The 25,562-nt window shown below is 42.8% G+C and overlaps 1 protein-coding gene across 2 annotated transcripts; it reads right to left on the bottom strand.

Moving 5' to 3' along the window:
* Nucleotides 1–23,949: 23,949 nt before the first annotated feature.
* On the bottom strand, nt 23,950–25,562 carry LOC105898203 (interferon alpha-inducible protein 27-like protein 1). 2 transcript variants are annotated; one of them, XM_031574155.2, is made up of 5 exons: nt 25,552–25,562; nt 25,067–25,176; nt 24,905–24,943; nt 24,601–24,762; nt 23,956–24,338 (listed from the first exon to the last, which is right to left on the bottom strand). In XM_031574155.2, exons 2-5 carry the CDS (start codon nt 25,080–25,082, stop codon nt 24,055–24,057), a joined length of 501 nt encoding a protein of 166 aa, XP_031430015.1. In that variant the 5' UTR covers nt 25,083–25,176; nt 25,552–25,562; the 3' UTR covers nt 23,956–24,054. The 2 variants fall into 2 exon arrangements, with proteins under 2 accessions (XP_031430014.1, XP_031430015.1); XM_031574154.2 differs by having other exon boundaries at nt 23,950–24,338; nt 24,905–25,176.

Here is a 25,562-nt window from a genome sequence, read left to right as displayed (position 1 = left end):
TGTCTGCCTTGTTCACTTGTTCCACAAGGGTTGTGACTAAAGTTCACACTAATAATGAAACCACTGCATAGCTCTGTTATATTTGGTTTGGTTTTTAGGTTTTTTAAATTCTAAGTTAGGCCTACCCAGCTGAAGTTTTTTTTTTTTTTTAACAATTTTAAGGCCCAGCTGAAGTTTTTGAAGGTCTCATTCATTTTCATAAATTGTACTCTACATTTTAAGTTTACAGAGTTACAGCTGCATTTCTGTGCATTTGTGTCATGTTGTGTCAAGAATGTGTCATTGTCAACAACACAGTTTTAAGGAAACTGTAGTTGTTCAAGTTCAAGGAGGTACTGTTCAAGTATGAAAATTGTGACGTGAAAATATAAATAAATCTGCCATATTTCAAATAATTTCAATAGTTTTCATGAGTGAATGTCTATTTCTAAAATGATACAAATCAAGTTTTTAATGTCCCGTATCTACAGCAAGCACCCTATCATAATAACAGATTAATTCTAGTACAGGAGAGACTTTTCAATAATTAAAAAGCAGAGGTGTATATATCGGTATCGGCATCGGCAATCGGCCAAAATGAGCGTGTAAATATCGGCGTATCGGATATAGGCTCAAATTCAATATCGTGCATCCCTAACTTTGGTACATATTGTGTCATTGTATTAATATTACTAGAAGATAGCTAACTAAAGCCTAGTTGGATATAGCTAGATCTCAACTCCTACATTTGAGAAGCAGTCATTGAGAGTTGCAACTCAAACAAGATTTTCTGTGTGTTTTCCTATTGTATTTGTTATTCTAAAGAGCTCTATTTTGTTTTATTTAATTTTCCTTTTATACAAGTTTCAGCACTGTGTGTATTACATTGCTGTTGTAAGGCAATAAAGTGCCATGTGTTCAACATCAACTTCTTTTATGAGTTAGTCAAGGCATACCACTCCCTGAACCTAGGTAGATGTTAGTGCCTCTACTAGTACCCCTTGTTAGGGCTACAGGCGTAACTGGGTTAACCAAATCCAGACAGATGGGCTTATTTTACCTAGTAAAATAACTTACTTCAAACTTCAAATCATCGTCTGCCCCAACTAAACATTTTCACTTGGTTATGTTGGAAGTCAATTCAATTCAATTCAATTCAAAAGGCTTTATTGGCATGACTGCATACAATACAACGTTGCCAAAGCATGTTTACATAAAATGTAAAAGCACAATTAACATAAATAAATAAATAAAAAACAATAAGTTATAGGTGGTAACAATGTGGTATAGAAACATATAACAGGTTCATTGTAAATTATTAAACATTAAATATTAGTTATGTGGGACAGGGGGTTCATATTATTGTGGAGCTCATGACAGGCTGATACATATTTTGCTGCCAGTCTACAGCAGTCCTCCCTCTCTCCCAGTAGAACTGAGAGTCTGTCCAGATCATTTAGATGGTGGAATTCTGGGAATATTTGTGTTATTTTGTCAAAATAATGGTCTCTAAGACTTTGGTTATGGTTGCAGTGAATCAGGAAGTGTAGCTCCGTCTCTACTGTTCCCTGGTTACAGAAGGAGCACAGCCTCTCCTCTCTGGGTAGCCAAACATATGTTTCTAATTTGTTCTGGGATTTTGTTAGTTTTGCCCAGTGATCTCTATATTTTTCTTTTTCTTTCATAATGATTTGGTTGGGTCTGATTATCTGAGATCTTGAGTTTTGAGGCTAAGGTCGTCGTTGTGTAATGACCTGGGTGGGTGATGGTTCACCCAGCCTCAGGACAAGTAAGCAGAGGGGACTCCTTTGTCGGTTCAACTCCTGGCAGCATAGGGCTTTGTAGGAAAAGGAGAGTGGGTCACTTGTTTTAATATGATTCCAGAAATTTAGGGCTCGTTTTTGGATCTTTAATATTAAAGGGTATTGGCCTAATTCAGCTCTACATGCAGAGTTGGGAGCTTTTCTCTGCACTTGGAGGATACTCTTGCAGAACTGTGTAACGTTAAATTTGAGGCAGACATAGTTACCAAGCAACCATCAACTGACATAAACCATTTGACACAAACTTACGTTGGTGTGAGACAAACTAAATAATTCGATACAAACTAACTAGTTGCAAATGAAATAGTTAGGGTTTTCAGCTTCCACATCAAAGATCAAGATAATAGAGTAGTCTGGCTAAGTAGGTTTGCTATAGCAAGTTATGTTAACCTTCGGATTGCAGACAGGCTAGTTTTAGATAGGCTAGCATACTGTATATGACAGCTGTGTGTTGTTGAATAATCTAACCTCAACAGATTTGTTTTATTTACAGTGCCTGCAGTGAATAGGCGGAAGGCACTTGCCTTACTTGCTTAAGTTACAGAGAAACACACAGGAAATGCTGATCTACAAAGGCAATTTATTATTTGTGACATGTATTGTAACAGAATACATGTAGATACAACACTATAAGTCCGTAAAGTGAAGGATAGGTGAGGGCACAGTAATCAAACCACTTTTCCCCCAAGTCTCCTCACTTCTTGGTCTGTACATCTGTGCATGCGAGGGTGGTGCATAAAATGGTTGGCTCTGGTGGGATGGCTGGGATGTTTGATCCCATGGCCTCATTAGACCAGGGCCCTGCGCAACATAGGGTGACAGCATCTGTGCCTGCCGGTGCCCGTGGTCCAGGTCATGGACACCCTGGACCATCTAACAGAGCAATCTTTGCCCTCAACTTACCCCAGCCACTTCATTTATTGAGCATGGGCACCAGACTGAGGGTTAAATGTAGCATTTCATCCTCCTCCTGTGGCACACGATGATACATTTGTTGTGGCGGCTCCTGGCCCATAGCCAGCAGCCTATCCTTCAAAGACTCTGCAGGTGCTGAAGTCCTCTTGTGTGCAGCGGGTCTGTTTTAGGGCTGCTTGATTATGGAAAAGAAATGATAATCACAATTATTTTAATCAACATTGAAATTACAATTATTTAACACAATTATTTATTAGGTTTGGAAAACAATTGCACAGCCCTACCCTGTTGGTTGAAGAACCAGGTTGAGAATGCTGATCTGTTGGAGTGTTGGTCATTTTCCTCTCGCACATCCTCTCCATGGCTCAGGTCCAATGCCTCCCAATTGTCAACGTCAACCTGGTCTAGGTTGCTTCTAGAGCTAAAACATAAATTAAATGCACAATCATTTATAGTCTAGGTAAATGTATGCTGATTCTTGAAATGAGAAAAACATTTCAGTTCTTTAGAACTTGTGCCATATGTCCATATGCCATCACTGCTTTTCAGTGTTTGCACTGTACCTCCTGGGTTGAAGATGGGGAACCAGGAAAGATAGGGCTTGGGAGTAGTTCCACTCCTTTTGGGGTCCTGCTGCTGATCCACGGTGGTTGTACTTTTTTTTTTGCTAATTGGTCCCTTAGGTCCTTCCAGCGACCTTGGCACTTCACAACTGTTGACACAAATTGCCAGATAATTGAATAACAGACATTTTTAGAAAGTAACAATAACTCATGTATGTTGTACACCAGTTAACAAATTACCACCGGAGTCTGGCTTTTGCCTACAGGCTAGGACGAAAAACAGTGGCAGACCCTGTCTATATGACATGTAGAGCAATCGTCACCAAAATGATGGAGACACAAATGCCGAAACCAACTGAAGCAGCATAGAAAGAGATAGCAGAGCGCTTTTGGGGAAGATGGCAATTCCCATAGATGGCAAACATAGTAATCCAAGCTCCAAATAAATCATGTAGCCAGTTTTTTAATTTTAAAGAAACATTTTGAATCATCTTGTTGGCACTAGTCGATGCGGATTATCGATTTAGAATAGTTGAAGTTGGAGATTTTGGCCGTGCTAGTGGCGGTGGGGTGTTCGCCAACTCAGCACTGGGGAGGGGAATGGATGATTATTTATTTTTTTATGTGCCAGAAGGTGCCCCCCTGCCTGGATATGGTCAGCATGGTGTTGTGCCGTACATGATGATAGGGGACGCTGCGTTTCCCTTAACACGTTACTAGGGGTGGGCGATATGACCAAAATCTTCTATCACGGTATTTGTAATTTTATATCACGGTTACGGTATATATCACGGTTTATTATACGTAGGGTGACCAGATATGGGTTTTTGAAAAATAGGACACTTCAGCGGTGGCGAAATGTGTCCACAGACATTTCTTTATTGACCCTTAAGAACACTAAGGTGCAGAAACAATACTGCCTCAATAGGCTATTGGCCTAAGCAATAGTGACCAGTATCCATTGAATCTTTAAATAGTAAAATAAAAGCAAAGTGTATGTAAAAAAAAAAAGAAAAAATCTTTCTGTGGCATTTAGTCCAGTGCTTATGTGTTAACTCAAGTGTTAAAACTTTCTTTTCAATGTGTGTCCATATGTTAACGCAATAATTATGAGATCTTTTCTTTATATGGCCACATATTAAAATAAAAAAATTAAGAAGTTGGCCATTACACATAGACATATATACATAGACGCTCCATTGACCGCCTCAGCCCGTTGCTGCGACGTGCTAACGTGATGACGAGGTGATGACTGGTCTGTAAACAGACGCAAGTAAATGATGGAGCTGCAGTTTTTCTGGATAAAAAGCACTATAGATAGCGTTTATATTTCTCAACCGATTTCACTGAGTCGTTTTTATATTCAAGGGTTTATGATCTACGTGGAGTACCAAAAAAAGTTTTGTCTCCATATTACTTAGAATCTCGTTGGTTTGGCCGTAATCGCCGTTGACATACATACATACATGTATATGATAATCGCTGCTAGACGCTCACTGTTCTTGTGCTCTCACAGCTCATTCACTTTGAAATACTGAAAAATAAATGCCTACACTAGACACTTTTCAGTCCATATTTTTCAGTATATTGAATCTTGCCCAACAGTCGAGGATTACTCAACAAGTAGGCATGACAGTCCTTGCAGGTTATGTGCTTAAAAATTGTACTGGGTATCGTATTATACGGCTCTTCAGAATGTTCAAAAAAGTTCCGTTGATTTGAATGGGCCACCCCAACGTTCGCAGGTCTGTAATTTCTTTATTTTCACTGCTGCGAAAATGTAATGACCGCTGACCATCTTTCATATCATTCCGCAAGTAGTCCGGTCATTTAACGTAACGGGAAGTAATGGGTTGCTACACAACACCTGAAACTTTAGAGTTCTATTTTATTTCTCAGCAGAAATCACAAAACGGCTACAAAATCGTTAAAGAGGTATTTTTGGAGGAATGTCTATTGTTTTGGCGAGTTACTGTATAATAAGAGGGATGAAGTATAGCTCGGAGGTCATTATCTAAAAATAAATCGATTGGATTTCAAAATAAGAGTATACCGCGGTTGAAACGGTATGGCCAAATCTCTCCCGGTAGACACATTTCTACCGTTGCACGGTATATACCGTCATACCGCCCAGCCCTACACGTTACTTAAAGTGGCATTATGTAGTAATTGTACTTCAGGGTTAGGATTAGCAGTTTTACCATAAAAAAAAAACAGCTTAAACAAAATTGGGACGCTACAATGATTTTTAATATGGAGAATCGCCTCCGTGCCATTGCCATACCAGGGTCCGTAGGCATATTACTGCGTTATGTAGGTTTGCCTGAAGCCGCCCGGTTTCTACTGTCTGCCGAACTAGTAAGTAGCTTATTTGCCGTCTTGCTTTGTCTTGTGTTTGCACTTGCTTGATGTTTGACTGTGTTAGGAAAGTTGTTGACTCACTAGTTTGTCATAGTGTCAAAGTAAGCACATTTCAAGAGGTTTCGCTAGGTTTAGCCGCTAGCATCTCCTTAGCGATTAGCAATTCCTCCATTGTGCTACTTTAATGAGACCCTACCCTGGCAGCAACCTTTCAAGGCCAAAGCAGAACTTTAACTACAGGCTTTCAAGGGCAAGAATGACTGTAGAGTGTGCGTTCGGAATTCTTGCTGCCAGATGGAGGGTGTTCTACACCAGGATATGCATGCTGCCATGTCATGTAGACACGATAGTCATGTGCTCCGCAACTACCTACTAAACCCTAGGGACAGAGAGCTCATCGAGAGACAAAGGGATGGAGAAAGTCATCTTCAAAGTGACTTAGACACATGGGTGGCAATAGAGGACCCAGGGAAGCCCTTCACACTTGGGAGTTGCTCTGCGAATTCTTTAACTCCCCAGAAGAAAGTGTAAATAGTGTACATAATATGTAAATCATTTTGTTTAATAAGTTTGGATGAAATGATGAACATTTTTTTGGTAAAAAGATATTGCCCACTCTAAACTGGGCAATCTCTCTCTCTCTCTGTCTGTTTCCCCCCCTCTCTCTTTCTCTGTCTGTTTCCCTCTCTCTCTCTCTCTCTCTCTCTCTCTCTCTGTCTGTTTCCCTGGGAGGTTAACATCTCCAATGATCCGTCATCTTGTGGAGAACATGACGGACGAGTATGACAGGCCTACTTAAGTTAATAAGTATTTTAGGTTGCTTTAAAAAAAATACATGCTTTACATCTATCTAATGGCCATTTTTCGCTGTAGGCAATGGAAAATAGTCCACCAGGCACTATGTGAACCAGTGAATTTTCCATCTATTAACATCCATTTATTTATTTACAATGTTTCTGAATGCGTTGAAATAGATTTTATTTTACACAAAGATTTTAATTTGAATTACAATGGATTCACTCTCGTATTCCTTATAATGTCTTATGATGATTTTCTGCTTGGTTTTTCTCAGATGACCAATCCTGATCTTGGCCAAATGTGCTCAAATGTTGCTGAGACAGTTGCCCATACGGCTCTTCACCATCTCCTCCCGGCCCTCAGTGAAATACTGGACGTTCCCATCAGATCTCTTTGTTTACCAAGAGTGACTGTTTACCCAGAGGAACTCTCACACTGGTATGTACTGCAACACCTCAATGCTCGTTTGAGTGTGCTCAGATGTGCTCAGATTCTTGTGTCTGCTAGAGTTACAGCTCTATTTGCAAAACATCCAGTTACCTGATTCTTTGTGGAAATGTAAAGCACAAATTATTCACTTGTGGTATGTACTCACGTGACTAAATTGTGTAACTGTCATGTATTTTTATGATTAATTGAAGAAAATAATGTTTAATTGTCTAATTAATTTTTTTTTTGTTGCACATCCAGTCTCATGTCAACGTTAAGTTCTCTATACGTTTTTAGACAGTAATTCTTCTTACATATTTGGAATAAGTGCATAAAAGCTAAACAGAATAAAGATTGATGATGCCGTTTTAAATGTTTTATTGAAGGTCCCAGATCTCAATGCAAGGGAGACCTCTTTATTTGTTATTTGGAATAACTGAGGAGTCCATTTGGAAAAAAAATCCTCCCGCCCACAGTGCAACGGTTAGAATGATGCTTCTCCATCTCAATAATGTAATTGGTTCCATCATTATGCAACATTTCAGGAAAACTGGAGGACCCTTTGAAATAATCCCAACAGAGTCAAGTGCAAGTCATCACTCTTCTCAGTGCCAATTGACTACCTAAGGAAGACCATTCTGGCTTTGAATCAGTCACTGGTGCAATCATGACATCCATAGCAAACAATATAAAAAACTGCTTTGATGCAAATGACCGAAAGGAAGTGGGGGCAACACTCTTCTGCTCCCACCTACCTAAATGCTCTTGTAAGGGCAAATGTTACACCCAGGACGCTGCGCTCGTCTAGTGAGCGTCGTTTGGCACTGCCGTCCGTGCAAGCACGGCAATCCAGACTATTTTCATTTGTAGTTCCACGTTGGTGGAACGAACTGCCTAGTACTACCAGAGCAGGGGCGTCCCTCTCTACCTTCAAGAAGCTTTTGAAGACCCAACTCTTCAGAGAGCACCTCCCCTCCTAACTGGCACCTGACTAGCGCTTAACTTGCACTTCAGCAGTTACATTCCTGCACTTCTTTTTCCTCTTTTCTAGGTTGTTGTTTTTTCTAATTCTCATGTAAAGTAGTATTTATTGTTACACCATGCTTTTTTATTGCTCTTAGCTTGACTGTTCTCTCCCTTGTACGTCGCTTTGGACAAAAGCGTCTGCTAAATGACTAAATGTAAATGTAAATGTAAATTGAGCAAGTCAACAAGTTAGCCTCCCAAAGTGGGACAGCACAAAGGCAACTGCAAGGAAACTTTGGTCACAAAGCACAAAGGCCACTGAAGCAGTGAGTGGTGTTCTCATGGAAGAATTAGAGAAATCAGACTCTACCCCTGACAGAATGGTCTTTATCCAGGCTACAGGATGTGAACTGGTTGACAACGTGACAGAAGCAATGATGGATCTTTTACAGAACACAGAATGTCCCAGCATTCCTTTGGAAGTTACACAATGTGATCTTCATATCAGTGGGTGTTCCTTAGAACCTTGCATAGATGCTGCTGAGGAAAGAGTCTGTTCCACTACCCTGAAAATGAAACATTCAAGAAAGAGACCTCAGACGAAAATGTCAAAACTACAAAGGCCTCTGCCAGAATGGTCATTAGCCAGGCCATTGTGTCCATCAAAAAGGGTCTTCCAGACCCTGAAGGTGCAGAAAAATCAGAGGAATTTGCTCACAAATTCCTTGGGATTATGCTGGATGAAGTAAGAATGGTGGACTCAGGCAGGCTCTCAAACCTCTTCACCAGACTACTCAAAACTGCCAGGCTTTGACTGTCAAACCACGCCATGAGTCCTAGTCCATGTGGAGTACACACTGAGAGAATTTCCCCATTGTGACACATACATTTATAGACATGGATGTCTCACCAGCATGCTGCTGGTGGTAATGAAACTATCACCGCTGTGGAAGAACCAGATGAAGAAAATTGAAATCTCATTCCAGCCACCAGTAGTCTTGAGAAGGACATCAGTGAAAAGCATGAAAGGATGTCGCAGAATGTACTCAGTTACCATCAACCCGTCACATAATACCAGTCCTATTAAACTTTTGCAGCCAGTGTCAGAATTCTCAAAGGCATCAGCAGAGGTGTCCTGCACTGACAAAAGTGTTGTTAAAACCGTCCCGGATACACTGAACAATCTGACCTTGACTTCCAGTGAAGGTCTGGCATCTTTCTCAAGCCAGTGTCAAGCAGACCTGCCCACTGCCCAAACCCATCCCTTGCATATCTGTAGCACTTGATGCAGGGCCAGAGACTGTGGACTGTCTGGCTTACAAGGGCCAACTTGCTGTCAAAACAGCATCAGTGCATGATGTCTTGAGTTCAGATGAAGCTCTTGGATCTGCCTTAAAACCTTCAGCTTCACCACAGCTGTCCATTTTTACCAAGCACTGACCTGTACCCTAGACGTTCAAACACATTGGATACAGTGTCTGCAGGTTTGGAGACAGAGGTCAGTTCCCTTTCCATCTTCTAATCACCTTTCCCACTGCTTCGAGAGTCAGCTGGAAATAGTTATGCTTGTTTGGTGTCAATGCTTGTCATTCGCTGATGAGGCCCTGTCCGATCCAGCTGACTCTCCTTCCACCTCATCTATTGTATAGCTGTTAAAAACATCTTATAGCTAAAAGGGGAGAGGGGGTTGTAGCTCAATCTGGTCATTCTTGAGGCCGTGTGCTAATACTGGCTTGTACCAATAGGGGGAGCTCCAGAGTATTTTCATCCTGCGGGCTGCACATCCTAGACTAAGCACATAGGCAACAGAGGCAAAGAAAAACGTACTGTTAACAAAAGGAAACCTTAAGCAGAACCCAGCTCAGATGGTTGGACCCATCCGTCTGCAGACTGCTCAAGAAGTGTAGAAAGAGAAGGGGGTGGGGCCAGAAGGAAGGGAGAGGTGTTTAGTCAGATAGGTGATCTGGCAGTGGATTCTCACCAGCCTCCACTTGATGGCAAGACAAAACAACTTCTTGTCACATAGATCTTCTAGAGTTTGGTCTTACCACAAGGTAAATGCAAGGGCCGCAATGATGTGGTAATACAGCTTTTGAAACCATGTGAGTGTCATCAGACTCTCGTCATCAGACATCGTGTAACCCCTAACCCTAGGTTGGCTTGAGGCGCATGATCTTTGGATGAGAGATAAAACAAAGATCGTTCTTTATTCACACACGATGTCACTTCTTTCAGTCTGTGCAGGCCCCCAGTGGGCCGGAGATAAACAAGGCCAGAGCTGAGCTGTGTTTGTCCAGTCTATTTTTGGAGTTTTGTGTGGAAATATATCAGATTTGGCTTTTCTTCTCTGCTTTTTTGTGTTGTTCCAATGCAAACAATAGAAAATAAACATGTGAGTACCAAAGCATTTGTAATTGCAACAATTTTCTGGGAGAAGTGGTGCATTATCTGACAGAAGTGCAGGGGTGCCAATATTTGTATCCATGACTGTAAGTGTTGTCCAATCATTATGGTCTCCTGTCCTAATCTATGAGCACATAGGAACCGCAAGCCCAATGTGAGCTTTATAAAAGGAATAGAGATGGGAAGGACACACAATTGGACACACAATTAGAAAAGAGCTTTGGATGACAACTCTGACAAATTACGTCAACCTTCCCATCCATCCCTGGCTCCATTACTCTGCCACGTGTGCCTATCCTGTAACTGACTTGTGTGGCGGTCCTTTTTTTATCCAAAGCGACTTACAAGTGAGGAAGAATACAAGCCAAGCAAGAGGTGAAGGTGAAAGTAAGCGTGACATTACTCAATGTCAATCAACCTGACATTAGAAGCACAGAGCAGAGAAATGTAAGGGCACTGGTTGTACACTTATTTGTGTGTGATTGTGGGTTTGCTACTGACACAAGGAATAAACAATGCATATTGATACATCCTATTGAGAAACCCAATTCAGAATGTAAAAGGGAGCTCCATTCACTGGAAGGCAGACCACACTAACTTTGGCTGCACCAGTACACTCTTTGCCCATATTAAACCATATACAAATGGTATCTATACCCAGAACGTACAAACCCAACGCAAATCACACTAAAAGAAGTATTAATCAGGAAAATCTAATAAAGATACAAACTTTATCAGCACACAATGAAACTTGTACAATCCTAAAACTGGGCCTTATTAACATTCGGTCCTTAACATCAAAAGGTGCACTTATAAATACTTTTCCTAACTGAAACCTGGCTAAAACCAGATTTATTCCTAGCCTTAAATGAGTCCAGCCCTCCAAGTCATGTTAACTGCCACATCCCCCGCAGCACAGGGCGTGGAGGTGGAGTAGCTACAATTTCCCTCGCTAACCTATGTATTTCCCCAAGACCTAAATTTTAATTTGCATCATTTGAAGTCCTCGTACTTCATCTTATGCATCCAAACTCAAAAGCCACTCAGCCGGTCACTCTTGTGACACTATATAGACCACCAGGCCCCTACACTGAATTTTTATCTGAATTTTCCGACTTCCTATCCGCCCTGGTTGTAAACTCTGATAAAATCCTCATAGTGGGAGATTTTAATATCCACATGGATAATGAAAATAATAGCCTTACAATTGCATTCCAATCACTAATAGACTCTATCGGGTTCTCCCAACATGTAAACACACCAACTCACCACCATAATCACACCATTGACCTTGTATTAACACATGGCCTAGAAATTGACCGCCCTCTAGTTCTACCTCAAAATACTGCCCTTTCAGATCACCACCTAATTACATTCAACAACGGAATTACATTCAACGACGGAATTAACCTACTTCTACAGCCGCTGTCTATCCGACAGGACTACAGCAGAATTCATATCAAAACTACCAGTCGCTCTTGCCACAGCTCCTACCACTGGCAAAGTAAATGACGTACGCACACCCCCACCCCATATCGACCTACTAACGGATGGCGTCATACATGTGCTCCACTCAACCCTTGACGCTGTTGCGCCACTAAAAAAGACAATAAGTAAACTGAAAAGACTGGCCCCATGGTACACTGATCAGACTCGTGCACTTAAACAAACCACACGAAAACTAGAAAAAAAATGGTACTCCACCAAACTTGAGGTATTCCACCTGGCATGGAAGGATAGTCTTCTAAGCTATAAACGAGTACTTTCTGAGGCAAAATCGGCTTACTATTCTTCATTGATTGACAATAATAAAAACAACCCAAAGTTCCTATTTAACACCATTTCTAGGCTAACAAAAAACACAATACAATCGAACATTCTGTTCCCATAAGCTTTAGTGGTAATGATTTCATGACCTTTTTCAATAACAAAATTCTAACAATAAGAGAACAAATTCATAGTCTCCTCCCCCTCTATGACCTTACACCTCTTCCAAAATGCCCTATGGCTATGGCAACACCCCTTAAACCTTGTGCTCTCCTTGAATCCTTCGCACCCATTGACCTCCCTGAACTAAACTCCCTGATCCTCTCATCTAAATCATCGACGTGCCTACTAGACCCTATCCCCACAAAACTTCTTAAATATGCACTACCGTTATTAAGTGAGACATTACTTAATGTAATGAATGATTCACTAATTTCCGGATACGTCCCCAAATCATTTAAAATAGCAGTGATCAAACCATCTCTCAAAAAACCTAACCTTGATCCTGATAATCTAGCTAACTATAGACCCATATCTAACCTCCCCTTCTTGTCAAAAATACTTGAAAAAATAGTAGCTAAGCAACTTACTTCGTTTCTACACCAAAACAAAATCGAAGAAACCCTCCAATCTGGCTTTAGAGCCCACCACAGCACTGAAACGGCCTTAGTCAAAGCCCTGAATGACCTACTAATCGCATCCGATCATGGGTGCACCTCAATACTAGTTCTCCTAGACCTTAGTGCCGCCTTCGACACTATAGATCACCATATCCTATTACAGAGACTTGAATATCATGTTGGCATCAAAGGCTGTGCCTTATCCTGGTTTAGATCTTACCTCTCTGATCGCCATCAATTCGTTCATGTCCATGAGAAGTCATCCAATCACACTAGAGTAAGCTACGGTGTTCCCCAAGGCTCTGTCCTCGGACCACTGCTCTTTTCCCTTTACATGCCACCCTTAGGTGCTGTCATAAGGAACCATGGCATTAACTTCCACTGCAATGCTGATGACACCCAACTCTACCTATCCATGAAACCTGATGAAATTGTACATTTACCCAAGATAGAAACTTGCCTGCAAGATGTAAAATTTTGGATGGCTAACAACTTCCTGCTCCTCAACTCTGATAAAACTGAGGTTATGCTTGTAGGCCCCGGTCAATTGAGAATGACACTATCTAGCCATCTATCCACACTCGATGGCATCCCAACACCCAATACTAGCATCAAAAACCTTGGTGTAACTATCAACCAAGACCTCCTATTTGACTCACACATAAAACAGATCTCAAAGACATCATTTTTTCATTTACGCAATATTGCCAAAATTAGAAAAGTCCTATCCCTCCAAGATGCAGAAAAACTAATCCACGCATTTATTACTTCCCGACTAGATTACTGCAATGCTCTCCTGTCCGGATGCAGCATCAACTCAATAAAGAGCCTCCAACTTATACAGAACGCTGCTGCCCGTACACTCACCAGAACAAAAAAATATGAGCACATCTCACCTGTACTTGCCTCTCTGCATTGGCTCCCTGTCAAAAGTAGAATTGATTTCAAAGTACTCCTGCTAACATACAAAGCCCTAAATGACCTGGCTCCAAACTACCTTAAGGAACTAGTTGTCCCCTACTGCCCTCCAAGACCGCTGCGTTCCCAGAGTGCAGGCCTCCTTGTAATTCCAAGAATATCAAAAACCACAGTAGGAGGCAGAGCCTTTAGCTACCGAGCCCCCCTCCTCTGGAACAATCTCCCTGCCTCCATCCGAGATGCAGACACCCTACCTATATTCAAATCAAGACTAAAGACATTCCTCTTTAGTGCATCCTATAGCCACAAGTAATTGCGTCAACAAACCCATCACCTGCTGGGCCAGCCAGTCAGCAAGCATAACTAGACATAACTGAACACATAAGAAGAAGAAAAAACAAACAAAAAAAAAACAACGTACATCACTGGGCTACAGACAGCGTATGTTGTACCCTGCAACCCTAACAAAGCTTACGACTAAAATCTCCATATGTACCAAACCAAATAATTGCTAAATGGCTAAACTAAACATAACTAATGTTAAACCAAACTAAATGCCAAACCAAACTAAATGCTAAATGCCAGCATAGCTAAACACATCTAAAACACATGCAATACCCCCCTAATCAACATAACTGGGCTACAGACAGCGTACGTTGTACCGTGAAGGAGTGCGGAAGATCCCGGGTACAGCACACGGCGCGTATTGCGACTGTCACCAGCCAACTAAATACTAAATAAAATCCCCATACACCCAGCCAGGCAGCCTCTCTCTCTCTCCCTCTCCCTCTCCTTTCTTATCACATTGCTAATGCCTATAATAACCCACTCACTCTGTTTTTTTTCTTTCTCTCCTAATCTAGACTATCTTCGCCATGGGACGCTGCTGTAGTCTCTCCACCCGGTCTACCTGCAGAAACCCTCGACCAATTGCACCCACCTCCACCGCACTGCCGTACACTTACTCTACCTCATACCCTATGCTAGCATTTATATACAATATATATTATTGCCACCATCGACATGTTTCTCTGTTCCTACTCCCCTTACCCCTGTAATAGTAACCCTATCAGCACAGTGTATATCCACTAAACTGGTCTTGTCTGTACCATGTATTTACCACTGGATGTCTGTATATATATTATGTACATCTACCAAATGCAGGCTATGTACAACACTTGTTGTTTCCCTTCCCCTTCTACCACACAACCCTCCCCCCTTCCCCCCTTCCTATCTCCACCCGGCCGACCTCAAGCAGATGGGTTCCCCCTTATGTGCCGTGGTTCTGCTTAAGGTTCCTTCCAGACTAACAGGGAGTTTTTTCTTGCCCGTGTTGCCATTGTGCTTGCACTAAGGGGGTTTCAGGCTCTGGGCTCTGTAAAGCGCCTAGAGACAATTGTATTGTTATGGCGCTATATAAATGAAATTGAATTGAATTGAATTGAATTCATCATATTTAGTCTATACCTGGACTTTCACACAGCCTCAAGGTTGTGTTGGTGCAATACAATACAAGTAGTGCTATCACTATTGGTTACTTGATGGCACTACAGTACTGTTGTATTTAATCTGACTAGCCAGCAACTAGACAGAACTTTTACTTGCAGAATCTCTCGTCACTTTTTCACTCACACAGTACAGGCAAACCGTTGAAACCGTTAACTAGAAGTGCAACTCGCTGTGCACTATGGGAAATGTAGTAACACATAACACTTAACTTACCGCATTATCAAACAACAGTATTAATGAAACAATCATTCAAATCACATTAACTAAGGCAATTATGCATATTTAAATACATCCAATACAAATTCATTTTAGCTTAACTTCACTTAAATCAGTAGTCAAATAATTAACTCAAAGTCAAATGTAAACTGTACACTTAAAGTTACAACATCCTCCCCCCCCGATGAACTATAGTTCATCACTCAGTCTCCAAAGGATATAGCAGTTGAACTGGTCTTCTCAGTAAAGTCCCTGATGCTGTGCGGACTGCACAGGACCTCACTTTCCCATCACGGCCTGGAAACAGTTCATGAACTCTTCCCAGCTTCCAGGTCTGTCGTGGCATGTTGTCATCTCCAAGGAGAACAATGTCGCCCACCTTCAATAAGGTAGGTTGCAGGGTGTCACAGCGATGAGCTGACTTCAGGTCCAACAGATAGTCCTTTCTCCAGCTGCTCCAGAAACTTGTCATGAGGCGCTGCCGGTAACGCCATCTCTTGGTCATCTCCTCTCTGTTCAAAGTTGTGTTATTCCCGCTGGCAGCTAGAAGCTGCTTCGGTGGCAGGGAGGTGAGTCTTTTTCCCACAAGGAAATGGGCAGGTGTCAGCGGCTGCGGCTCATCAGGGTCATTGTTGACAAAGGTAAGTGGTCTGGAGTTCAAGGTGGCTTCCACCTCTGTGAGGATGGTGGTCAGTTCTTCAAAGCTGAGGGAAGCTCGTCCTAACACCTTTCTCAGACAGGTTTTCACTGACCGGACTAGTCGTTCCCAGAAACCACCCCACCAGGCGGCTCGTTCAGCGATAAATCGCCAGCTTATACCCCTCTGTGAGAAGTATTCTAGGAGCTGTGGATCTTTGATGCTTCTCCACAGTTCTTTCATGTCTTGGTCAGCACGCTTGAATGTCTTCGCGTTATCTGAATAAATCACCTTACATAGTCCCCTTCTAGCGATAAATCTTTTCAAAGCCAACAGGAAATGCTCTGTCGACTGACTGGAGACTAGTTCCAGATGGACTGCTCTGGTCACAGCACAGGTGAACAATGTGATGTAGGCCTTGGTAAGTGCACCACTAACCTTGACATATAGCGGCCCAGCAAAGTCCACACCTGTGACTTCAAATGGAGGGGATTCTGTGATTCTGTCACGGGGCAGCGGAGCAGTAATCTGCTGTGCAGGCTTCGCCTTGAATCTTCTGCACACATGGCACCTTGACAGAACACTCTTCACCAGCTGTCTCCCTCTCATTATCCAGTATCTTTCTCTTAATTGTACAAGGGTATCTCGCACGCCTGCATGCATCAGGTTTTCATGGTTCTGTTGAATTAACAATTCACAGTATCTGTTCTTTGCAGGCAAAATCCATGGGTGCTGTTGTCGAAAGCTGAAGTCTGATTCCTGTAGTCTGCCTCCAACACACGTCAATCCATCTTCATCCAGGAAAGGCCTTAACTCTCTGATCTTTGAATCCTTGTTCAATGCTTTCCCAGCATTCAGGAGAGTGACGTCTTGACTGAAGGTCTGGTGTTGCGTTGACTTGATCCAATACTTCTCTGCTTGAAGCAACTCCTCTGCTGTCAGCTCTCCGCTCCTCTTTGTTGTTGAGCGTGTATTGTCTGTGAATCTCTTTATCCAGGCTGTTATTCGCAATACTGTCTTCAGCTTACTGTATCTTTGTAGGTCGAGCACCTGTTCTACTGCCTCATGTTCTTCAGTGGCGAGCTGTACTGTTAGATGTTCACGTACTTTCATTTCCTCTTCAGCCACGTCGTCTTCCACTGATTGGTCATCCGACTCTTCTTCTTGTTCAGACGAGGTCAGGAATGCAGGCCCTTTCCACCACAGGTGACTCTGACTCAGGCTCACCACAGTCTGGCCACGAGTGGGTAGATCAGCAGGATTTTCCTTTCCTTTACAGTGAGACCAGGAGGCTGGGTCTGTAAGGGTCTGGATTTCTGTCACCCTGTTGGCAACAAACTGCTTCCACTTGTGCGTAGAGCCACGGATCCAGTGTAGCACAATCATTGAATCTGTCCACATGTGAAGTTGATGAGTTTCCATTTTCAGCAGATTTATCAGGTTTCTTCCCAGCCTTGCTCCTATTAATGTTCCCATCAGCTCCAGACGTGGCAGTGACAATTTCTTTAACGGCGCCACTCTGGACTTTGAGGCAACCAGGCTAACAGCCATCTTTCCGTCCTTTTCTTCCCACTGCAGGTAAGCCACGGCACTGTACGCCTTCTCACTGGCATCACAGAACACATGGAGTCTTGATGTCTTTCCTCTCTGCTCATCCTTTTTCCCATACCAGCGCGGTATAGAGATCTGGTGAATCAGGGGTAGTTCAGAGCGCCAGCTGTTCCATTGTTGATTCAGATCAGCTGGCAGCTCCTCATCCCAGCTCAGCCCTCTCTCCCACATCTCTTGCAGCAGGCATTTCACACGTATGGTAAAGGGTGTCAGGAAGCCGAGAGGGTCAAAGATGCTGGCAGAGTGTTGCAGAACGCTTCTCTTTGTGCTGTTCTTTGTCAGCTTCTTTAGCAGGGGTCTAAAGTCAAACACAAAATCATCAGTCTGTGTTCTCCATACTAAGCCTAGTACCTTCAGCACTGTCCCGTGGGCCTCTGGCTCTTCGGTGGGGCCAATGAGTGTTTCTTTCCACCTTTCTTTCAGTACTGCAGAGTTCGTCATCCACTTGCATAGATCCATGCCAGCAGCGGCCATGATGTCCTTTGCTTCGGTCGTCACAGACACAGCCTCTTCGACATCACGGACACTGGCCACAAAATCATCCACATACAGTGGACTCTTTGATAAGCTGTGCAGTGTGCTGTTCTCCATACTGCTGCAGATGTTTTCTCACTGTAGCTGCCAAGAGGAAGGGGCTTGGGGACACTCCAAACACCACCCTGGTCATTCTCAGCACGCGCAGCTTCTCACCTGTGTCTTCCTGTGGTGGGGCAGTGAGCCACAGGAATCTCACTGCATCTCTGTCTTTCTCAGCAAGAGAAATCTGCAAAAATGCCTTCTTGATGTCTGCCATGAATGCAATTTCATGCAGTCTAAATCTGATCAATATGCCGAGCAGGTCAGGATTGAGATTCGGACCTGTCAGCAGACAGTTGTTCAGGGAGGGGCAGCCAGCTTCGTGTGACGAGGCATCAAACACCACTCTCATCTTTGTTGTCAGTTTGTCCTCTCGGAGCACAGCATGGTGAGGTAAGTAGTATTTGAGGTTTGATGTTGAGCACTCACCCTCAATCACTTCCTCGACAATGCCCTGTTGCAGATAATCCTCCATCACTTCGTTATATCTCTGGAAGAAGACTACGTCTGCCCGCAGCCTCCGTTTCAGTCCTTCAAATCTTCTTTTTGCGATTCTGTAGTTGTCTGGGAGTTCTGGTTTCTCATGCCGCCATGGCAACTCCACTGCATATCGCCCATTCTTGAATTGAGTTGTGTTTTCAAACCTTTGAAGCGCCTCTTCTTCATCTGGATCACTTGGTTCTTCTTTCGTAATGCCAAGAGATTCTATTTCCCAGAAGGCCTTCAGCTGGCTTGAAATCAGTGTGTCTTCTTCAATGCGGATGTGCATGCATGTTGCTTCAGTAACGCTTGACATTGTCACTGGGCCCTGTACAGACCATCCAAACACACTCTCAATTGCAACAAGTGTATCAGTAAGTCTCTCTACACGGCCTGATACCGTGCTCCAGTAGTAGTCCGCTCCTATTAGCACTGACAACTCTCTGTCATCAGCGCCATCATCAACTGCATCTGCAAACTGCAGTCTTCTTCTTTTCAGTTCACGCTGGATCTGCTCACCTGGAACCTTCATCACAGCAGTGCATACTTGTGGTATCTCAATCGCTTCAATTTCTATTTTCTGTCCTTTATTCCACAGGTTCTCCAGAACCAGTTTCACAGTGTTGCGTTTGGTTGTCACAGGAGCAGCGGAGCCGAATGTGTGGAGAGTGAAAATCTCTTGTCTTATCACAGGTAGCTTCAGAGCCCTTGACTGCTTTTCACACACAAAGCTCCTCTGACTTCCGCCATCTAGCAGACATCGCACTACTGTCTGTCCACCTGGACCCACGGCATGTGCTTGGGCAGTCTGTAGCAGCACTGTACTATGACCTTTACGTCTCACCTTCATGGACTGAGTTGCGAATGAAGAGACCACATCTTCTACCTTGTCACTGGTGATAAGTGTAGGTTCTGCACCATTTACACATACTGCGCTGTGATGTCTTTTTCCACATTGGCAACAGGATGCGTCTTTAATTCTGCAGTTTCTTGCTATGTGCCGTTGTCCTAGGCACACGTAGCATCTTCCCATCCTTTTCAGAATATCCCGCCGCTCAGTCACATTGTGTGAGGGACAGTGTTCAGGTTTGTGCTCTGCACTGTCACAAAATACACAATTCTGTGTCCTCTGGCTGGATGTGTACAAAGCAACAGCTGATGGCAGGCTCTGTCTTCTCTGTTTCAGCTCAAAAGTTGTGTCAGTCCTTTTAAATGGCTTATGGTGGCTCTGGTAATCCCTTTCTTTATTACCTCTGGTCAGCTGCATGGTTCTCTCTCGGCTGAGGATCTCATTTTGAAGGAATTCCATCACCTCCATCACTTGCCATTCATCGCTCGCTCCTCTTTGGCGACTGTACTGAAGCGCTATCTCTTCGGGTATCAACTGCAGTAGAATTGGACAGAGCAAACTGCCATATGTCTCGGATACAACACCCAGTGACTCCAAACTGCGTATCTGGATCTCACATTCATCATAGAGCTCTCTCAAAGCAACCACATCTGACGCTCTCTTCACAGGGGTAAGATTCAACAGCTTTGTCATGTGCATATTCACTACAATGTCTTTCCTGCCATATCTGTCACGTAGTAATTCCAGCGCATGGTCATAGTTGCGTTCTGTTAGCATCAGTCCTGCTACTGTCTTAGCTGCAGCGCCAGTTAGGTACGATTTCAAATAGATAAACCGTTCAGTTTTGCTCAGAGTCTCATTCTTGTGAATAGCCGTCTCAAATTGGTTCCAAAAGTCTCTCCATAAACTTACATCTCCACAAAATTTCTGAATTGTCAGTTTGGGTAATTTAACAGAGTTCTGAGTTGGAGTTCTCTCACCTACAAATCTCCGTGGGCTACTCACGCTGTCACTAGCCTGTATCACTCGCTGTGCGCGGCTCCTCATAGTGATGACTCGTTCCTTGTATTCCTCTGTGTTCGTTATTTCTGCTTCCAAATCGTCCGTGGCAATTCCTTGTTCAATCGCACGGTCTAAATCCAGCAATGTTTCTTCCTTTACAGACAAGTTCGCCAATAACTCACGCAAACGTCCGACATCCACATTGTCTTCATTTAGCTCCGTGTTGAACGATTGCAGGAGTTTTCGTTGTAGCTCCACGCATTGCTCCACGCTTTCTTATCAATCGCTCCAGTTGTTCTTCTTCCATTTTCCTGTGTTCCATTGCAGACTAGATATCCCGGGTTTCGGCACCAAACAATGTTGTATTTAATCTGACTAGCCAGCAGGAAATAAATAGAGGTCCACAACTGGGTACAAAACCGAAGAACTTTTACTTGCAGAATCTCTCGTCACTTTTTCACTCACACAGTACAGGCAAACCGTTGAAACCGTTAACTAGAAGTGCAACTCGCTGTGCACTATGGGAAATGTAGTAACACATAACACTTAACTTACCGCATTATCAAACAACAGTATTAATGAAACAATCATTCAAATCACATTAACTAAGGCAATTATGCATATTTAAATACATCCAATACAAATTCATTTTAGCTTAACTTCACTTAAATCAGTAGTCAAATAATTAACTCAAAGTCAAATGTAAACTGTACACTTAAAGTTACAACAAGTACAATTAATCCAATACTTTCTTTTCACATTGGTCTTCCTCATCATCCTAAAGCAGTGGAATTGCATATGACTAAATAGCCAGACCATTAAGTCACATACTTATGACCTGACCTTGTTTTCACCTGAGGATTGTGTTAATAAGCCTTTAACGTCACACCTTTTCTCTTAACAAAGGACAAAGAGAGGAACTTTATTTGATCATACAGCCCATTCTGTTTTCCTCCCTCTCACCCCCTCTTGTTCCCACATCATTAAAAGCCATTTGAGGAATTTGCTGGGCCACTAAAGGGGTTTCCTTCATCCATGCACCTGCACCTGCCAGGGTTGTGCCCCCTACAGTTGTCATGGCAGCTACTGCTCTTTCAGACTGGCCAACCACACTTGCACAGTGTGAAAACCCAAACCCACACACACAAAAAGAAAAGTTAGGTGTAAGGTATTATGAGCCCCTGACCGTGGCAACACTTGCGAGGTCGTACACGCCTTGCATTTTGTGGGTGAGAGAACCATGACCACACGACCCCCTTTGCAAGGTCGCAGCACTCCCCCCAGAGAACCACTGCTTTATAGTATGTCTGCACCATATTGTTAATGCACAGACTGCAATTACATTACTATACAGCTTTTGTATGTGCTTTCAGACTCTACAGACAGTCACACTGATCCTACACTGAAATGGTGTGTAACCGCATGATCTTAAACAAAGACCGTTCTTCATTCACCCCTGATGTCACTTTTTTCAGTCTGTGCTGCAGACCAGTGAGTCTCATGTTACTGATCAGGGCTGATTGACATAATGTACTTCCTAGAGGTCCTGTTTTTGTGGGACTGTAGGAAAAGAATGAAGAGGAAGTTGGTCTCTGCTTGACTTGAATTTGAGCTTTGAAGTGTCACAGAACTGTCATCCAATCATTGGGGTCTCCTGTCCGAATCTAAGAGCACATTGGAAAGCATCCCAAACCCATTGTGACTAAAGAAGCTCCATAATAAAACCTGGATTAAGACATGGAAGGGGGTTCTTTTGGCCACCTGATGGCACTACAGTACAATTAATCCAATGCATTCTCTTCAGTTGGTCTTATCATTCTACAGAAGTGAAGTTGACTAAACAGATTATTATGACTTCTTGAGTGGTAAAACTAAAACATTTTACTTGAGAGTCCCGCCAGATAAATTTCCTCAATTCACATGCTTAACACCAGACACCTTGTTTTCTCCTGAGGATGGTTTAACAGTCCTCCGGCCTCTAACGTTACACTTGTTCTTTGAAACCAAGGGAATGGCATTTCTACTCCAAATCCATGTTCGACACAATTCTAAAGATATTTTAACAGGCACATTGAATCATATTGCATTGTAATTACTGTACTTGCTTTTTATATCTCAGCAACATTAGCTTGACGTTGTCATACTCATAATTCCAGTCAGAATATGAGTCTGATACTGCTCCATTGGGCTGTGATTATGGGGCGTGTTTCAACCGAACCAGGGAAAAAAATGCCTCTTCGCTCAATTGGATAGACCTACAACCAATCAGAGCAACGTAGTATGTGAACCGGGCCAGCTGATAAATTAAACTTTAACCGAATCCCGTAGGAAGGACGGCAAAAACATCTTTTCGATCGACAAATGTCTTGATCGCGTTTCTCTGTTCCTCTTTTTAAATGAATGCGCTGTCGATGTCTTCTAAAACAGACTTGATGGCAGAATCTATCTACACATCTCAGCTCTTCAGCTGCAGCCATGTTTGTTGAAAACAAATTCAACCCAAGCGCTCTTTGGTGACGTGGTTGATTACGTTACTGTTGATCATCCGTCCATCATCGTATAAAGCCCGCCCTGACAATTTGATTGGTCTGGTAAAGTTTTTGGTCGGGCATATTTTCTCCCCAACGGAGCAATGCCAGACCGAACTTCCCAACCTCAAATGTTGTGGGCGGGGCTAAGTTCGTCTGGTATCCAGGCTACAGCAACATATTAATCATCGTGAAGTCATGACATTTTCAAATATGTAATTGTTATGAGGCTCTGACAGATACCATCATCAAGTTGAATTATGGTCAGTTTGATGGAGGATGAATCACACCCCATTGCTCACCTAACTGTCCTCAAATAACAACAAACTGAATTAGTCATCCATTAAAAAAAATCCTGATAGAATCTAAATGAGCACGCTAAAGTTGAAGAAGGGACTGGAGGACGAAGTCAGGTTTCTGTAGTTTATTTCGGCGTGGAGACCCCATCTCAGCTGGTGCTCAGAGAAAGGCCTACCTGATAGCAGAATATATAGGCATTTATACAATTCAGTCAGGTAGAATACAATAGGGGAGGGGATGACCACACCCTTTAGGTGAGAAGGGGGAGACAGTGGGGTGAGGGGTTCACCTATGGGGGGAGGGGGGTGATACCAGGGTACAAAGGGTTTTTAGCAGGAAAGAGGCTATCTGGGGGGGAAGGGGTTGACGTGCCATTTGTTCAGGTCTCAGTGAGACAGACAGAGTACACATCTAAAATGAGTTGCAGATACAAAATAATGCTACACTAAGTTCATGTCTTTTACAACAACAGAATATCAATATTTCTAATATCAGTCCCCTATATGAGCATTTATATGCTCACACAATAACCACCATGCAACAGCCAATCAGAGCAGGAAACATCAATATATATTACAGATACAAATGATACAGAATAATAGTAGAATAGCTATTTTGCAGTTCCATCAGTCCCCTATATGCTCACACAAGAACCACCATGCAACAACAAATCAGGCCAGGAAAACATCAATATGCGGTTCCATCAATCCCACTCACAAGCACTTAGACAGCTCACATATTTATTTGTATTTACTGGGGAAAAAACACATATGAGATGAATTATGGCCACTGACTGGATGTCACTAATGCTTTTTCCAGTACATTACAGTTCCTGTTTCTTTCTCAAAGCTTAATCCTTCCATCAGCTCCTCCTCAGACTCATCATCAGTAGTGTCTTTGGTATGATTTTTGGGGTACTTCTTAGTGCCGTCTTTAGGGTCATCTCCAGTGTCACCTTTGGAAGTCTTCTTATTGGTCTTGCCAAACACTTCGTGCATCCATGCACCTGCTCCTGCCACGGCTCCACCCACAGTGCCCCCTACAGTTCCCACGGCAGCCACTGCCCCTCCAGACAGACCAATCACTCCTGCATGAGGTAAGAACCAGACAGACCCACAGGGTAAAAAAAACAACAACAAAAAAGTTTGAGGTAAGGAGACTGGTTTCCTAATTAGATTGTGTTACATTGTTAGATCTTGATAAATTGTATATATTTATTTACACATTACACTTTGACTAGTTTCTCCTTCCTAATACAATATTTGGTCTTTTCAACTTAGCCCTTATGCTAATTTGTGACAGGAGTAACAGGTAACAGGAGATGATATGAAAATGTGTGTGTTTCTCACCTGCAGACTGGAGCACTGCCACTAAGCTCCCAGCTGCAACTGCACCTCCGTTAGCGACAGCGGCAGATGACATCATGCTAGCAGCAAAAGAGCCTGCAGCAATGCCAGTCGCAGTGAAACCCACGGCTGGCAGGGCTACAATCGCCAGGGCGATGGTTCCAGCTTAAAAACAGAGGTGAAACTCACTTTTAATTAGCTTCCACAGGCCTTTTGGAGTGTTCTGTTCGAAGTAGGTAAGCACAACCACCCCAACAGAGACATTTTGATGAATGGAAAAGGAAAAGGAAATAGAAATTAGGCCAACCTGCTCCAGCTGTGACACCGACAGCAGCAGCAACAGCCTCTGCAAGAATACAATCCTCATTGGAACTAAGCACTAACACATATCCTGATATGAACAGTTCAGTTCTTTTTGCAGACATGCATCCTCACATCATCAAGAGACAAGGCAAAGAAAATTCCTTACTCTTATTGATACCCATTGTTGTTGCAGCAGTGGTGGTTGGATGATTGAGTAGGCACTGAACAAAGGGATGAATATCCACTCTTCTTTCTTCTTACTGAATTTAAAGCAACCTGGAATTAAAACCAATTACCTCAGCCATCACCTTGATCTATTAGAACATGATGTCCTAACTTCGATTATATTTACAGATGGACAAGTGATTGAACAAGACATAGAGGAATAAAACATACAATATAGCACAAAGCACATATTTATAAATAGGCTAATTAAGAGATAGCAGCTGATTGAATGAGACAACCATTCATCTCTGATCTACAATTCCTGGGCATTGTTCGATTTGAGTAATTAGATTTGGCTGTATTAAACACAATCAATCGATCTGTAGCCTACAGTGTTCTCCCCCCCCCCCACCCCCAGATAGTAACGCCGGACTGAAAAATCTAAATCATAACAACAAACAGTATGATTCAAAGATTATAGTTTACCAGACGTTTGC

This window comes from Clupea harengus, chromosome 9 (genome assembly GCF_900700415.2).
Source record: "Clupea harengus chromosome 9, Ch_v2.0.2, whole genome shotgun sequence".
In the NCBI taxonomy this organism is placed as follows: domain Eukaryota; kingdom Metazoa; phylum Chordata; class Actinopteri; order Clupeiformes; family Clupeidae; genus Clupea; species Clupea harengus.
This window is presented reverse-complemented; position numbering and strand designations above follow the sequence as displayed.